We start from the raw sequence: 17,601 nt of genomic DNA, 5'->3' as shown, positions 1-17,601 counted from the left end.
AAAATGCCATAGAAGAGACCCCTAAGGTAGAATGGGTCCACTGCTTTTGTCAGTGGTTCCATCGAATACAACGTTAGAGAGGAACGGAGATAACTGCCAAAAACAATAAAAGTATTGGCAACTTTCTACATTACGCCATTTTTCAATTTCTAAACATGTTCAGTGTTACGTAGGTATAACAGAAAAAATACAGAAACATAATAACTTTAAGTGGAACGGGGGTGACTTTCAAGTTGCTGTATGTATTGCCTATTCATTTATTTTAATATGAAAAGTCTTTTAACATATATACTATAGTGACCTAAGAACCGGTAACAAATCAATGATCACGAACTTTGTTTGGTAAATTTATAATTCATCACTTTATCGCGTGATCCACTTCTGCTGTGGAAAAATTTTTTCAAAACCTGTGTACGATTTTCTTACAACAATTATACTCTAAGAGAAAAGGTGAATGTAATTTCGTAATTAATAAATTATATAAACTCTTTCGGGGTTCACTTATTTTCATTGATAAGTGACCTCTAAGTAGACATGACATTAATCAACCTCTTTATTGTATTTTTAGAACTGTTTTAAGCATATGTTAAAACGTCGCTAGATTTAATTATCGTTTTCTGACCCGATTGTTTGTAAATAAGTTTCAACACTACATTAATAGGCAGAGACCTACATGAGGCGATGAACCTAGCACTTTGCTAGCATATCATTGTACGGTTCCTGGGTCATCGGGTGCTTGAAATAATAGAAGATTTTATATTACTTTATATTCACCACTTACGTATAACAATAGAAATGAGCGATGCAATAAAATGATAATTGCTATACAATTAAACAATCGAAGAGAGTGCCTATGTCTGGCTATGTTCTCGGGGTGTAACTCCCATCAATTAGTTAATTGCAGATGAAGAGAGTGCCTGCATCCGGTGGGTTATACAATATTTACCATATGGGTAAATCATCACGTTTGTAAATGAGCAAAATGTACAAACCTTGGCACGTGCATAGGGAATCATCATGCTCATAAAACTAAGAAAACCTGAGTGAGCAAAATGTACAACCTTAGCTCATACAATTATTTTGTTTAAAATAATAACTAAATTTTAATTTCATCTTATTGTGATTTCAAAAAAATGGAAAAAATTGAATACCGTTAAAACAATATACAAAAATATATTACACTTCTTGTACCGGGAGTACAAATATTCCTGTCTAACTAAAGGTTACAGGATTGGTACTACTCAACTTACAATAGCGATACCGCTGTTTTTTGCTATTTCGTTGTCTCTGAATATCCTAGCTTGCAACGCGTCGTACTCTCAAAATAAACCAAAATATTCAATCAATTTGAATTGTAATTGCTATGCTGTATATATGCTATGATTTACAGATGAAATCCTTTTACTGATTACTGTACTACGCTGAAGAACCCTAAATAAAACCGATGTCTTAAAATGCGTTCTCCAAAAGTTTAACCGACACTTTAGTTTGTGATTTAAACACATTAATTCTCCTGCCTCATGTAAAAATGAAACATTTTAAAATAAGGTGTGTTCTATATGCGCTATACTTGCGTACACCAAGACTGGTATTTCACTGAAGTCATTTTCACGCTTCAGTTACACCCAATTTCACACCTACCATCCTACAGGCATTCTCTCATAAGTCCGTATGCCTTTTAATTACCGTTTACATTAAAAAAATATTTAATATTAGTAAGCTGTAAGGATTTTTCTAAATTCATAAATAAACAAATTTTAAACCACTACCAACTCAGAAAATGTATCTACACAATATAATATTGAGATGCCTATCATTTATCATACATTCAAACGTGTAATATGCAACAATAAGCAAAGGATATTTGTCTATTGTTCTCTATTATATACTAATCATGCTATAGTCTTCTATATTACTCTAGGGACATGACATTATCTATAAGGTAGTAAAGCTCTCGTAACAAAGCTATATTTAAATATAGACATTTCAAAGGGCCAACGAATAGGGATTATTATTGCTCATAATAAAAAAATGCAAAATAGAAACTAACCTTTGTACTCGAAGGGAATAGCTTGCGTAAAAAGTACTTAGAATTGATTGAAAATGAATACAAACATGTATTCAAATTCTAACAATGTGCGTATAAAATACAAAAAAAAATATTACTTATTGGTAAAGATAAAGTATAATTGAGTAGATCTAGATCAGTAGCTACTATAAATTAAATGAAGTGAACTCTGTCTAAGTATGTGCAGTCTGAGTGGAGCTCACGAACTGTCCTTTACAGCAGTCAACTATCCCGCTTATAATTTATTTATTCATTCACACTTCGTTGCAAATAAACACGAATAACACAATACATAAAAATTACTAGGGGTGCAACGGACGGCCTTATCGCTAACAAGCGATCTCTTCCAGGCAACCCTAATACATATCAATAATCTCGCTGCTTAACCGTATCCTCAGTTCTGCACTAGAACTGGTTTAGGAAGACCTGTGACAGGTGTTTGAAGAAGGAGACGAATTAATGTTGTTTTTATTTGTTAAGTAGAAAAAAATAGTTAAAGGTTATTTGTAAATTAATATATGTATTATAGTTATTGTTTGGAATGTATGCTGTAAATGAATAAGTTTAAATATTTGTATGAATGTCTTTGACTAAAAGTAAGAATTTTTATATGGTTAATACTGAGTGAAATGCATTATAGAAGTACATACTCATAAGATGGAATGTTTGTTAATTTGTTAACAGAATTGGGATAGTTGAACAATGAAATACAGCTCAGGTACAACAAAATAGAAAAAAAATTGTAACTGTAGAGCAAAATCCAATCTAGAGAGATTGCTAACATTTTAGTTTTTTTTTATACTAACCGTCACGTGCTGGACGCTAACGTAAAATATTTTTCAGTCATGCATTACATTGTTTCGGCAAATAGTTTTAAAATTTCCGAATACTTTTTTGCGTTAATTGCTATATGAAATTGTTACGTTATTCCGTTGCAAAGCTTGTCGTTAATTGGTTCCAAGAGGATGGCAATTTCATTAACTCGGGGATCGTTTGCATAATCGAAGCCTTTAGATTTCATAAAGTTACGAAATAGTTTAAATTAAATTAAATTGTAATTTTAGAAAGGATTTTATTAGCTTTTTGCTCTTGATTTGTCCACATTAAATATTGTTTTTAAACACACTGATATTTGGACAGACATATTTAATTTAGATAGTGTCACATATTTTATTTTCCAAAATACTTAATCAAAGAAATGACAGCCGGAACAGGCCGCTGGTACCTATTTAATGAAGATATGCAATATATATATAATGCCTTATAACAAAAGGTAAGTCTGAAATCCTAATCATTTAAAGCAAAATCCATTTTACATTTTTGGGAAAGTAATTAAAATTTTTGTGAAAAGTAAATGTTGCAATGTTACGAAATTGTAATTATACGGGACTGCCTTAATGTGACCATTCCTTCTGCCAGATGGCTTTCATTATTGAGCTCTAATATTTAATGTACCATTTATTGTTAATTTTGACATCTCCCGTAAATTAGAAATGAACCTACCTTAAAGTTCTTTAAGAACGTAAAAAAAAATTTCTTTTGTCAATATTCCCGCGCCGCGTACAAATAAATAACTCTTGTGTATGGCCTCGGCAAAATAAAACTAAATAATAAGACTGTAGGTAGACAGTTATTGTAACTAAGTTGTTTCTTGTCAATCCAATAGATTGCTGGAACTCATTGAAATTCCTCTCATTTGCCATTAAGGATTTTTTGTTTAAATTATAATCATAGAGCGATTACACTAATATAGTTATAGCCGTCATTAATTTATTTAACTTATTAATAATGGCGTAAAAGGAGTCGATGATAAAATAAAGATTCAAGCCGCAACTTTAGTCTTGATTGTTTGTATATTTAGCTAATAATTCACTTTGTATAATTTCCGGCACTGCAGTATATGATATTCTTATAATATTTTAAACGTGAATTTTAGGCCTTTGAAGTAGCATAATCGTTACAGAATTAGGATGTAATTTGCAAAACAGCTATAATGTGTCTTCATTTGTAAAAAATACACACTAATCTATACTAACAAATACACATTATATAGAGGAAACATTTGTGCTTGTGTATATATGTGTAACGTTTTCACATAAAAACTAAAGGATTTAAAAATTCTTCAACCATTAGAAAGCTGCATCTTGCAATTACTGACAGACTTACGCACTACGCAGGCTATATATTTTTAAATAGAAATCCATAATAAAAATGTAATAATAATACCAAGGTGTAAAAAAAATATCTGAAAATCTGTGATCGCGTGCTCTGTGGAAAATGATGATGATGGAACAAAAAAATACTGTAATTGAAGGTATCAATATCTACAAAAAGCCTATCCCCAGTCGGAACTAAATATGAAATTATTTTGCTGCCACAAAACAAAAAAAAATGTAGGATAGTTCTAATACACTACGGTTCTACAAATCATATTCCTAATATTACAGAAGATAGTTTTGCATTTTGGACTTTCGTTTTTATTTTTAACAATTTATAATAATTAAGCTAGTCTAAAAGCTAGTCTAGTGCTGGTCTAAAAACATTATTACCTACTTGAAAGAATTTCAAAATTCAAGAATTTTAAATACTTGTAGAGTCTTTTATATGTACTAATTAATGTCTACGTAAACAAAGTTATTATACATATATTAGATATGTTCTGTTTATTGGTTGTAAAGTAAAATCTATATATTGATTAGATTATGAATTTAAGTGTGTATCTAATAATCTGAAATTAAAAACTAAGAAAATTTAGTAAAATAAAATTTTTCTTCTTACATAACATAATAGAAACTTTCTAATAAGATATGTATTATAACATGTATTTTATCATTTTTTTTAAACTGATAAAAGATTTCCTTCGTAAAAAAATTGGTTGCCTGTAAAGTCGGTATACGGGCGAAAGTTTTACGTGACAACGACTTTGAGTGGTAAAATAATTTTAATGTGAATATTCATTCGTATAGTAGGAAGAAGGATGAAATAAAAGTAACAATTTAAAACATTTATTTATACAAAGAATTATATTTAAAACATTAATTTATACAAAGAATCTCGCACCGAATTTCATATGTCTGTCTCTCTCGCTCTTCGGCGGGCTAACCATGCCCGAGTGGAAGGGACGCGTGCCTCTCACTCGCTCTCATTGTGAGCGCATAACGTGAGCGGAGCGTAACGCAGTTTCTTGAAGTGTCACCCGACAAACCAATTTATAAGACGTTGTCACGTCAAAAAAAATGATCCGATGCCGAAATCGTCACTATGATCTTAATATAGTCTTACACTGATAATCCGATCGGCTCAATATAGCTAATATAATATAGCTCTTCAGGTTCACTAATCTGTGATTTAGAGTAATGCCAACTTAACGCTTTAGCCGGATGTAGCGTAATTTTACATATATCAGCGGTCAAAACAAATTATGTCCTTCCATTTACAAACTTACTTTTTCAACATAACATTCTGTATTTTAAAACTATCCTAATCCCTAAGTAGTTGATTTAAAACCCTCTGAGTACAATTATTTTTAAAAATAAATGTGTTATCTATATATTTCTATATAATATATATTAACTTGAGTTACTTTTGCAAAACTTTTCTCTACAAAGCTAATGGATACGGCAAATATGGAATATGGATATGGATTTTGAAGTTTTATACGGAAAATCGGTGGAATGTAGCGTTTCTTTGAAATTCTTGTTTTGAAGTTAATGGCACTTTAATAGTTGATAGTTGGCAACACCGGCGATTTGTTTTAGCTTTAAAAATTACTATTATTATGAAAACAAAATAAATTAAATTGTTTAAAGTATTAAAAAATGTAATTAAAACTAAAGCTATTTATGTTTCTAATATGTTTAGTTACGATCTTAAGTTTCTTACGTGTGATGACACAGTAACAGTAAAAAATAATGACTTTAAAAGTTTTAAGTGAGTTTATAATATTTCCATAATTTCCTTATTTTCTTTGGTTATCGTTTGGTAAACTTAAGTTATATTTTTTATAACAGATATGAATCGAAAAAGAAACTGGAGGAATCAGTTTATGATTGTGCTAAACGGTTATATTGCGAGGGACGTGGTGCATACCATCGTCCACCTAGATTAAACCATATAAAACAATTGGAATCCAAATTACGAGATCGTGCAGTCGTAACATGTGAGTGGAATAGTGACTGTATTGTTACATTAGTGTTTTCATCTGGAGTCTTAGCCTACCTTACCATTAAACCTGACACACTTGATGTAATACAAGTACTCTTTGATAGATATTGTATTGGAAAATTGATGGGAAACAATGTTACTAGTGGTAAGTAATATTACTTAAATAAAATACTAAATAAACACTTTAATCACCCATTAATTATTACTACATTTTACTTTTATAATTTTCAGCTGTTATTTCTCCTTCACACATCTTATTTATTCACCCAGAGAAAATAGCTACATTAATTGTATTAGGAAAGAAAAATGAAAATAATGTGCCATGTCGTATATCTGATAGAGATCCATATCTTCAAGTAAGACATCATTTTGAATATAACAAATTTTATAGAAAATATCTACTTACTGCCTTTAACATAATTATGAAATGTGTATGTTAGTTCTTTCAAGATGTTAAAATTTAAGCTGATTTTTTTAATTGGATGGAACATGACTAGTAATCTGCATAGTAATTAATATTATGATTTTACATATAGCTATTACCAGATATATTTGATTGTTAAGTGTTTGTAAATTTTTATTAATATGTCTATCTTATTCCATTAGTAAATATATATTGCTATTTACAGAGTCTAGAGCTAGGTGGAATAAATCGTAAAATAGAGAGGAATGTCTCTTGGTGTACATATAATGCTGGTATAAGGGTTTTAGTTTGGAGTAATAATGTAGCTGACCCTGCTCCATGGAGTCCATTGCTAGAAGATCATGCTAACTTACATCTTTATTACATTGAAGGGTAAGGAGTTTATATTATTTATGTTTCCTTGACAATTGAGTGGCACTTAATTTTTTATAAAATACTACTGTCTACTTACTGTGTAAAATTTATATATACTTTATGTTTATGATGTATTTTATGTTTTTATCTTAGTATTTTGAGTTTAAGGATTTGTGTTAATTAATATCTTTATATTTATTTATATATTATTATATTTGATTCATTTTAATAAAAAGCTGCAATATTTAAGCTGGGTTGTGCTTTGAAGTGTTCAATTATAGGCTTTTACAATTATTAAGAATAAACTAAATAAAACTACTTCTTACACTTGAAAGATTATGTAAAGAACTTTAGAAATTTATAAAAATGTATCCCTATGACAGTCTACTGGGGTCACAGGTGCTATCTTCCAGGTGCTTAAATCTTTGATCAGCCTCTGATTTATTTTCAGACACACCAAGTATATTTTCATAATTCTCCATACTCCAGCAACTAATTTAAATATTATGATTATTTCTCTCATTGCAGGCAGAAAGTTTCTCTGATTGCGTTTCACCAAGTTGAGAGTGAGGTGTTGATTGCTGAATTGTCTCACAAACATCATGTTGTACATATTGTTGAACAATCTGCTTGTCCAAAGGTATATTTCTATGATAGTACAACTAAGATGATATTACCAAAAGGTCTTAATAGTCTTATTAGAGTTTTAACCACTAAGTGGAGTGGTAATATCTAAATAATATTAAAGCAATATAGCAATTGTATCCTAATAGTTTATCAGATTAGTAGTATAAGGTTAGGTTACCAAAATTGGATGTTCCAGATTTTCCTTACAAATATATCTAGGAGATTAGACACACTTTAGTATCAATGAACTTCTCTAGTGTGTTAAATAATAACCGGTACTGAAGGCATTCAATAAATAAATTCGAAATTATATTCAAATGCTAGATTCAGATTTTATGAAATATATAAAAGTATATAAATGATGTTATTTAGAAAAAACTAAATTTACTATTCATTACATTGTGTATGAATCATATATAGATAATTGATGTACACCATGAATCTAGTAATTTATGTTTACATGTTTGTTTTCATTGATTCATAATATGAAAAATATATAGTAACAATTTGCTGTTTATCTTATGTAAAACAAAATATAATTAAAATTGTTTTAGAGTGGCGTGAATCTCCTATGGCTAAGGTATGATGTACCAAAGACGGACAGAATGTCCCAACTGACTTTACAAGACGTTACTCAAGTGTCCCTTTTGTCTCATGCTCGAGTCGCGCGACGGTCGCCATGCGAATTGCGACTTTTAGTCGCAAGTATTGACGGTTCTTTACACATTATTCATCATGTTTCGGGACTCACACATTCTATAAGAGCTGGATTTGTAAGTTTGATTGTTAAATAATCTACACTATACATAGGAAAGAGTTTATTGTTTGTTTGTCCACTCCAAAAGTACAGGATCAATTTGCAGAATAGAAAAATTACCAAAGAGACTTTAATTAGGCTATAGATCATCATGCTGTAACCGAATTAATGTATAGCGATAAATTATATCGAAAATTTTATAGAATATGATAACATGAAGATGGTATTTGGAATAATAATAAATATAAATGCGAAATAATTTTTGGACATTATTTTGATTGTTTAAGGCCTCTATTCCGTAATACGAATCCCTCTTATTATGTTAGTTTTATTCTGGCACAATGTTGGTTCTAATAACTCACGATTCCTTCCTGTATTAGCAATTTTTTATGTAAACAATGGTGCATAATACGCACGATCTCGGTCTTAATTATGCATGTATAATTATTAAAATATGTGTTATAGGTAGATTATTAATAATGTCAAGATTATTAATAATGTTTTTACATAATTCAATTCAGATAGCAACAGATGTACGATGGTCTGGCGAATTGGTGATCGCGAGTGAAGAAAATGGCCGATTGCAGTGTTTTGATAGAGCTTTAACGGCTTTACACCATCATACTAAATGCCTCGATCTGACCTCTTATTTTCGGTAAATATTTTATTCATAAATATGTAGCGACAATTTTAATCTACGCTAAAAAACATTATGATACCTTAGCTACTGGGGTCTTTGGGCCAGTATGTGGTTAGACTGGCAGAAAAAGAGAAATTATTCTCGGAGTTATTATGTATGTAAAATATAATCGAGTAAAATACAGAACAAACATTGTTATAAAAATATTTTATATGCTAAAATGCATAGATTATAAATATATATAGCTGCCAACCCCACTTTCATATTATTATTTAATACATATAAAAAAGACGTTTAATGTAATAAACATAAAGACATAATGTACAGGTATCACTTATTCCACGTCATTAAATTTGAACCTTAGGCATCCCTACTCATCGGCAAAGAAGAGAAGTCGAGAGACGAAAGCCGGCGTAAAAAACTCTCGGTACTCTTTTAAAAAGCAAATCATAAAACAACACTTATTTTATTACTATGTTTAAAATTGTTTGATGATGACAATTATTTTCACAATCGTAAATCGCTCATTTTTCGCCTTTGTGCGTACAATATTGATTAAATACAGTATGTATGCACTACTTATACTCTATGGTTAAGTTTCAAAATTGAAGTCGGTATCGCAACACAAATCAAATTAAAATCTAACTTCGGCTAATAAATAAATTAAAAAATAATAATAATAAAATGTAGCTTCAGGAGAATCGAGATTGTCATGTATGACTGTGCCCAAGAGGATACGATATTAAGATACAAATTAGAATTAGTTTTCAAAATCATACTTAGCTAAGTCTTGATTTTGAATCCCCATACCAAGCGCTTAATAGCAAGATTTTTTTTTTAAATTGTCAATTGTCTGCTTCAAAACTCATAAATATATCTTTAGTAAATCATTTTAGCCCTCACTCCGACATTATAATAAATCTATATAAACTACATAACTAAATCTTTTTACGTTCCCGTTATTTACGTGCAATAGTCGATATATATCAAATATTTGTAATATTACAGGGATACGCGACGTATTCAAATTCTTGGTTCGCGTACATTTAGAAGTGGACCTGTCATATTGACTACATTTTCTGGTGGTCCACTTGCCCTGCTTCGGATATGTCATCCGCGATTGTTATCGGTAAGTACCTATTGGAAAGAGAAAGAAGAGAAATGTAAGTGCTTTCTCCAACTGACTCAGTCTATGGCTTTTTTTCCATTCGCTTCCTGATATTTCTATTGATATCCACATTTCTGGGGTGCCCTCTTCTCCTACTCCTCCATAGAGTTGTCTTTTATCTTCTTTTATCTGTGTATCATGCTATATGCCCTGCCCATTGCCACTTCTGTTTTAGGTAAGGTATCTATCACTTTTGTTTTTCGTCTTACTTTTTCGCTTTTTATTTCATGTATTTTCTTATTTTTAGTACACTTCTATCCATTGCTTACTGGCATCCTATTAATTTGTTTTTTTTTTTACTTTTGTGTTGTCTACGTGTAATAGCTATATGAGAGCATTGGTAAAATGTGACCTAGACAATTTTCTTTAGGCTAAGAGCCTTTTAAGATTTCCTTCTCATACATAATTTTAATATATACCTACACATCCACGGTGGACCGAATAACTATTTTTGCTTTAAGCTCCTTTCTGAATAATTTATTTCCAGGCATGGCTTCGTATGGGCCGTCAGTCTAATGCAATAGAACTACTGAGAACATTTGACTGGGAAAAAGAAGGCGACGAATGTTTAAATGGCATCAGTGAAATTGTGGTCAATTGTCTTAGAAGGAATACCTTTGACCTTAATGTTGAGAACGCTATACAGGGTGCTCTGGGTGTGTATTTGGCACCAGCCTCGCCTTTGCCCGCCTCGGCTAGTCGATATGCACCTCCTGTACACGATTTGGCTAGGAAATTCTTTCATCACTTATTGAGGTATGTATATTTTTAATTCAGTTTAAAGAAAATACGTTTTCAACGGATTGAAGCTATGTATTTTAAAACAATCCGCGATAACAATGGACACTGTGAGCCAATTCTGCAAAACCCCTTCATCTTTTAGACGATATCAACTCCGGGGAAATAAATACAGATAATAAATTTTACTACAGCTGTATACAGCATACTTTTTGACATTTAACACCTTTGTCTTCAGTCACCGTGACCACGCACGCTGTATAGCACCCGAAACTTGAACAATTAAAAATTATGTAAAAAAAAATAAGGTTATAATAAATAATACATAGCTTCAATCTATTGAAAATGTGTTTTCTTTAAAAATGTGTAAATGTAATTAATAAAAGACAATACTCAGTTCATATTGTTTAATATTAAAAAAGGTGAAATGTGATCAACCGTCGTCTACTTTTAGGGTTTTAGTCATGCCGGTTTAACTTAAATATTATATACCTATTCTTATAAATATCAATATTAATTAGGCGCGGCCGTATCGAAAAAGCGATGAGTTTAGGCGTTGAGTTGGAAGCGTGGGATCTGTTCGCGGATGCGCAGTGGGCTGCTGCGCGAGTGAGACAGCATCACTTAGCACAAGAGGCAGCTGCTTGTGTCGCACACTACGCCCCGATTACTCATACAGGTATTTAAATTTACTTCGAATAAAGTAGATTTTTATTAAATTTTGGTTGTATTTTCATTGGTATTTTTTTAAATGTACTACTTTTTTATCAACTTTAATTGCCAATGAAATCACACATTCTTACAATATGCAACACTGCAGTTATTTTTTTAACTATAATAATTATTGAATTTTTCCTACTTAATCTTTTTTTCTATCCCATTTTTATAACTTTAAAAAATATATATTAAAATATGTTTTTTAGATTCGGAATGTTCAGGTTCATGCTCTCAATGCTCTCATTCATGCTCGGACTCAGAAGAAAGTTCTCCCGGAGTGAGAAAAAACCCTCCCCCATTACCTCGCGTGTCCATTCCTACTATACCTATCCCTATCGCGTCAAACGAAGCACCTTCAACCCACAGTATCCGTCCCAATTTACACCAATACCTAGAAAGGGACAACACTATATGGACGACAAACGTCAAAGATGACACATTCATATCAAATCGAAAACCAAACATACGATGGAACAGTGTAGATAACGTTCTGAATAAAATAAGCGAAGGGATAATTAAACCCACTGATCTGGTTCAAAGGACACAATTTAGTCATGCAAATGCATATAGATATCACGGGAATGCAAACTTTAATGAGAGATATAGACAGGATAAACCAACTTGGCAAAGTCGACCTCCGGAGAGGAATAAAGTTAAATTCTCGGATACAGTTACCATAGCTGTTGTGCCGGTTAGTACTAATTATTTATGTTACTAATAACCCAAATAATAAAACTGTATTAAGTAAAACCCCAATTTACTGATTTATATTGAATATTAACTTATAGGTTTTTGAAATATTACGAAACGTAGTAACGATCCAAGGAACCGTGTTTATAGTTCTAAATTTAAAACTGGCCACGCAAATATTAAGATTTAAAAAATGTTAAATTTATACTCTATTATTCCGATAGAAGGGCTTGTATCCATATAAAAATATTAGGATATTATAGTCTGTGCGAAAACAGAACCGAAAGTTGGCAGTTATTCAACATAGAGTCTGAAGTCTGAACAACGTTTTTACTACGCCTCATTACTTCACAGATGTATTATTTTTTTTACAATTATTTTGCCTTGCTCAACCTCAAATTCTCTTTCTCTGTCTGTGCACATACTGTAAAAGATTAAATTGGCTTAAAATCGTTACAATATTTTAGGAACCACCTCAGTCGGAAGTAGCGCGGGAACTCGCAGATAGCCTACCATTGTGTCCTCCAAATAAATACCTCGCTGCATTCGCGCCGAACACATCGTTTGCGCCGAATACATCGTTCACGAACGAACGCAGATCGCCGCTCGGTACTACACTCGATTACGTCGAAGTGTGATTGTTAATTGCATGATGCATGATACTTGTTTGTTTGTGAGTACGGTTGCACGTTTTATGTATGCACAAAATGATAATGATGGCACGGTCCTGGAAAATGAGTCTGGTGTCACTAGAATTGTAGGACTTTTCCTACCCGCACTGACATAAATTGCAAGATCCAATTCTTAGGTTTGTCTAAGCGCGAACTAAATGTATTTAAATTCTACCACCCGTTGAGAGATTTCATAATATTCGCTTAAACTTGCCTCCGAATTTCCTTATTACCCTTAGGTAAAGGATTTTCAATAATAGTTTATGTATGTATATATATATATATATATATATATATCATATATAAAATATTATTATTAGGGTATACACTGATTTTGCATGTACACATTGTATTTCGGTCTTGTGGCCAATGACGTTTTCTATTATTTACTATGATCACCCACTGTCCTATTTAAGTTATTCAATTATATAAAGGGAAACAAACAAACCTTTGTTTTATACATATTTAATTAACAGTAAACGTCTAGAAATTTTAATGAATTTTTTTGAAAAAAATATGATAGGCAAAAAGGCAATTTTTTTTACTAATATGTATTTTAAACAGTTTATAGGGTTTCCGTAATATTCGCCACTCGATTACTACATCGAAATGCGCGTAATTGTGTTTTTATATGTACCAATGTTAACTTGCACTGCACTGCACCTTTGACTAAAATGTACATTCTAAGTCAAGTAAGCTTTGTGGTTTTATTTAGATATATTTTTTCAGATGGGGAAAAACCGCGCAATCCACCAAAAATCAAGGTGTATAACTTCGGTATGGTTTAAGGTGGCTAAAGTCGACTAAGCACTGATAATATATTTCCGTCCATAACTAGTTATTGTATTTATTTATGTAAGCGTAATATTGAAAATACATTTCCATGGTTGTGATACAAGGTACTAGATATTTAAATCAACAGAGTTTTATCTAAGAACAATAGAAGACTTATTCATTATACATAAAATATTTTTTAAATACATTGTATAGTTAACATTTTACATATTTTGTAATAGTTTATAAGGCAATTTCAGTGCTTCCAAATAAAATGGAACTTTATTTTTTTAAATAAATAGAACACATTAAATTTCTGTTGTTTTAATTATTATATATTATGTAAAAAAATTGAAAATAATACATTTACCTAACAATAAATTATAACAGGCATTATAATTTGGTTGGGAATTCAACCTACTTGTTCCAAAGACCAAAAAACAAAGCTAGCCCTAAATGGTCATGCCATCTATGAAGTCCTTTAAGCCAGAGTTTTGAGTGTCAACCATTGAATATCTAGGGCACAAAAGACATCATCATGTAAAGGAAAATTACCAAAATTAAAACCAATACATATTATGTCCATTTGAGATTAACGTTATATTACATTAAAACCACCATTACTGCTCTTTATAGTTCTGATATGTCCCAACATAAATTTACTGAATTAACCAAACAGCATAGGTTTTATTGCAGCAATTAGATGAAACTACACAAATTTTTGGGAAGAAAGCTTAAAGCATTTTGATGTTTAAATAAAAACAACTATATTGACATTTTAAATATTTAATTTAGAGTAAGCCAGACTTTTAATGAAAGGAAAAAGAAATTAATCCTTGATCTTCTTCTTAGGGCGGAGGTTGTTAGTGTGTCCACACTTCTTCTTACGGCAGTTAGTAGCACGAGGATGGAGGCGAGCGTAACATTTGCGGCAAATCATTTTGTCGCAATTGTACTTCATAGCTAAAATCCGGAGAGATGGCTCAATGGTACCTAAAATGAAAAAACAAAATTCAAATTCACAGAAGTAAATATTAATAAGGAATTTAATACTTTAGAATGAGCGTTGGAAATTGATATTGTCAAAACTAACCTCCACGAAGCCTCAACACCAAGTGTAGTGTAGATTCCTTCTGGATGTTATAGTCGGACAGGGTACGCCCATCTTCAAGTTGTTTACCAGCGAAAATCAAACGCTGTTGGTCAGGTGGGATTCCCTCCTTATCCTGGATCTTGGCCTTCACATTTTCGATAGTGTCGGAGGCCTCCACCTCTAGGGTGATGGTCTTACCCGTGAGGGTTTTCACAAAGATCTGCATGTTTCAGCTGAAAAATAGAAGTTTGAAATTCACGCAAAATTTTAATCCGCAATGATGTATATTTTAATTATTTGTAAGAGGAAAACAAATGAAGACTGACGGTGACACGCCACGCACTATTTGAAATTCGAACCCGCCTTAAATACTTTGAAACATTTAGAATTTAGATAAAGCTAATATCTATTACAAAAATATTATATTCTCTTTAATATTTTATCACAGAATTATAATAAAATACATTTATATTGTAACTAACCTCCTCAAAATGTGCTCGTTGATCTGTCAAACTGGTTAAAAAGAAACTTTGCGCATATCGCAAGGGTGACCAGTTTTTAATATTTAATTTCCGTTGCATGCGTTCTTTATTATTGTTGTCATGTGTTATTTATTAAAAATTAAAAAATATATATACAATAAATGAACAAGTAAATTGCTCAAAATAACGTAATGTTATTAACATGAACATTAGTTTAATCTTTATTTACCAATGTATCTGTCAAAGGGAGTCTTGTAATAAATAAGTTGGTATCACAAAACCAATATTACCACTTGCCACTCTGGTCAAGTTTGGGGTTTCGTTCAAAAACAGATACTTCTCTCATACTTGTAAAATACAAATTCTCATTTAATATTACAATACATATTCATATGAAACTATATTAAAATATTGTTATATATTTGTAAAGAAGAAAACCTAACAGAAAAAATCATAATTTTTTTCTACACATAGATTACAGAAATATTTCTGAACGCTAGAGATATTCGATAAAGTGCCTACTTGTTTCGTAACAGGTTCACTTAAAAATTGTAGATTTCAAAGTTAATTTTTGGTGCTATAAACATGTATCATCAACTGAACAAAGTCTCCGGTCGGCTTGTTGCTGCCACTAACTTACAGAGTCCACTTTTCCCAGTGGTAAATATATATAATTTTAAATTTGCTACATAACCAGGAAAATCAAAGTTGCTAATGTGAGTTCCTTTTTTGTTTAAAGGTTCCTATTGCTTTACAAAGGGTGGACCCACCAGCTATTCAATACAATACCGCCCATATGTCGACCGTGACTGAGTCTTGCTCCACTGGGCCAAGACGTCTCGTCCCTGGTACCAACCAACCCTTCTCACCATTATCTCCTAAAATCCGTGAACGTCAAGAACGTTTCCAGGTAATATAATAAATGGCAGAATCACAAGACAAGAATTACATTATAGACTAATTTTTTAGTAGCAGTCTTTAAGTTGTCAATAACCCAAAATATACTATTCAAATTGAAATATTTATCTGCACTTTATGTATATTAAAAACAATTTGGTTAAAAAGTAACATTATTATCCATCCAAATCTGTCATCTAAATCTGGATTACCATTTTACTTGCATTATATTACTATCAGAGGCGATACTAAGCACTTAGTATGACCCCCTATGTTAAAGAAAATGAGATATAGCTAGTCCTAAATCTCTGAAATAGACGCTTTTTACACTGTTTTAATTATCTTAAAATTGTCATTTATATTTATATTAATAATTCACAACACTTTAGTTTAATAATTTTTGTAACTATTATATCTATCAGCTATCATAAAAGTCATTGTAATGTTAATGTTACTGTGTTAACTATCTATTCCTGTTTTTACCTTAATTTTATTAGTGGCTAATCCTTTTTTATTAGTATATATAATAAATATAATAGGCTATAAACCTCTATATTCACAGAACTTTGCTTTAAGCCATAATGTAAGATCTCATTGTTTTTTTAAAAAGCATAATTACAAAAAAGTCAACAACAAAACTAAATGGTAATAAAATAACAATTAGTTAAAAGGAAACCCCTGTCTTGGTGCCCTATAGTAGTCACCTATAAGATAATATTTTTCATTGTGTTTCTAGATTGAACTTATTGAATTTCTGTTTAAACTACCTACAATGTGCTAAAATTTCACTTACAGAAAGAAGATGACATCCCAGTTTTCTTAAAGGGTGGTCCATTTGATGGAATTATCTACAGACTCACATTACTACTCTGTGCCGCTGGTCTTATTGGCATTGGTCACACTGTCTACATCCATGCTGTACCCAAAAAGTGAATTATTTAAAAACACAATGAAAGTAGTTTAATTTATATAATGTGATGTGGATCAGTATCCAATAAAAAATTGAAGCGATAATTGAGTTTAATTTAATTTTTTTATGGTTCTTACATTCTTTACAGAAAAATCCTTGAGAAAAATTTACATGAAATTGACTGAACTTATGTTTTGCCATGGATAAACAGGTATTATACCCAATTTTTATTATATTCAAAATATTAATAAAAATTGGGTTGTCAAGGATTCACCTGATGATGCAAATACTATTATTATAACATATTTATATCAATTAAAATTTTAGGACAATACCCAATGTAGGTATTATAGTCAAAAAACACCTGGCACACTTTCTGTCCGTTCTTTGAGTCAGACCTTTATTCAAGTAATTCTTTATTCAATGT

The 17,601-nt window shown here is 31.1% G+C and overlaps 3 protein-coding genes across 4 annotated transcripts; 2 read left to right on the top strand and 1 right to left on the bottom strand.

The window, feature by feature from the left end:
- Nucleotides 1-5,822: 5,822 nt before the first annotated feature.
- Nucleotides 5,823-14,105, top strand: LOC110998738 (WD repeat-containing and planar cell polarity effector protein fritz). 2 transcript variants are annotated; one of them, XM_045629443.1, is made up of 13 exons: nt 5,823-5,998; nt 6,079-6,377; nt 6,464-6,588; nt 6,862-7,028; nt 7,539-7,650; nt 8,192-8,410; nt 8,916-9,049; nt 10,043-10,163; nt 10,690-10,958; nt 11,462-11,619; nt 11,864-12,348; nt 12,815-12,956; nt 13,748-14,105. In XM_045629443.1, the coding sequence occupies exons 1-13, from the start codon at nt 5,922-5,924 to the stop codon at nt 13,804-13,806; spliced, it is 2,367 nt and encodes a 788-aa protein (XP_045485399.1). In that variant the 5' UTR covers nt 5,823-5,921; the 3' UTR covers nt 13,807-14,105. The 2 variants fall into 2 exon arrangements, with proteins under 2 accessions (XP_045485399.1, XP_045485400.1); XM_045629444.1 differs by having other exon boundaries at nt 12,815-13,020.
- A 457-nt stretch (nt 14,106-14,562) lies between these two features.
- LOC110998737 (ubiquitin-60S ribosomal protein L40) lies at nt 14,563-15,519 on the bottom strand. Its single transcript, XM_022267507.2, has 3 exons — nt 15,368-15,519; nt 14,886-15,118; nt 14,563-14,785 (listed from the first exon to the last, which is right to left on the bottom strand). Exons 2-3 carry the CDS (start codon nt 15,109-15,111, stop codon nt 14,622-14,624), a joined length of 390 nt encoding a protein of 129 aa, XP_022123199.1. The 5' UTR covers nt 15,112-15,118; nt 15,368-15,519; the 3' UTR covers nt 14,563-14,621.
- A 341-nt stretch (nt 15,520-15,860) lies between these two features.
- Nucleotides 15,861-17,278, top strand: LOC110998736. The gene is made up of 3 exons (XM_022267506.2): nt 15,861-16,027; nt 16,107-16,277; nt 17,060-17,278. Exons 1-3 carry the CDS (start codon nt 15,953-15,955, stop codon nt 17,195-17,197), a joined length of 384 nt encoding a protein of 127 aa, XP_022123198.1. The 5' UTR covers nt 15,861-15,952; the 3' UTR covers nt 17,198-17,278.
- Nucleotides 17,279-17,601: the final 323 nt, after the last annotated feature.

The sequence above is a fragment of the Pieris rapae genome, chromosome 9 (genome assembly GCF_905147795.1).
Source record: "Pieris rapae chromosome 9, ilPieRapa1.1, whole genome shotgun sequence".
Lineage (NCBI taxonomy): Eukaryota > Metazoa > Arthropoda > Insecta > Lepidoptera > Pieridae > Pieris > Pieris rapae.
This window is presented reverse-complemented; position numbering and strand designations above follow the sequence as displayed.

What these genes read in the sequence shown, in the direction of transcription:
- LOC110998738 (XM_045629443.1), top strand. Translation starts at nt 5,922, where the DNA reads ATGTTTAGTTACGATCTTAAGTTTCTTACGTGTGATGACACAGTAACA. An exon ending in CATCTTTATTACATTGAAGG is followed by an intron (nt 7,029 to 7,538) that starts GTAAGGAGTTTA and finishes CTCTCATTGCAG; the next exon opens with GCAGAAAGTTTCTCTGATTG. An exon ending in GATCTGACCTCTTATTTTCG is followed by an intron (nt 9,050 to 10,042) that starts GTAAATATTTTA and finishes GTAATATTACAG; the next exon opens with GGATACGCGACGTATTCAAA.
- LOC110998737 (XM_022267507.2), bottom strand. Translation starts at nt 15,111, where the DNA reads ATGCAGATCTTTGTGAAAACCCTCACGGGTAAGACCATCACCCTAGAG. An exon ending in GGTGTTGAGGCTTCGTGGAG is followed by an intron (nt 14,786 to 14,885) that starts GTTAGTTTTGAC and finishes TTTTCATTTTAG; the next exon opens with GTACCATTGAGCCATCTCTC.
- LOC110998736 (XM_022267506.2), top strand. Translation starts at nt 15,953, where the DNA reads ATGTATCATCAACTGAACAAAGTCTCCGGTCGGCTTGTTGCTGCCACT. An exon ending in AGAGTCCACTTTTCCCAGTG is followed by an intron (nt 16,028 to 16,106) that starts GTAAATATATAT and finishes TTTTGTTTAAAG; the next exon opens with GTTCCTATTGCTTTACAAAG. An exon ending in AACGTCAAGAACGTTTCCAG is followed by an intron (nt 16,278 to 17,059) that starts GTAATATAATAA and finishes TTTCACTTACAG; the next exon opens with AAAGAAGATGACATCCCAGT.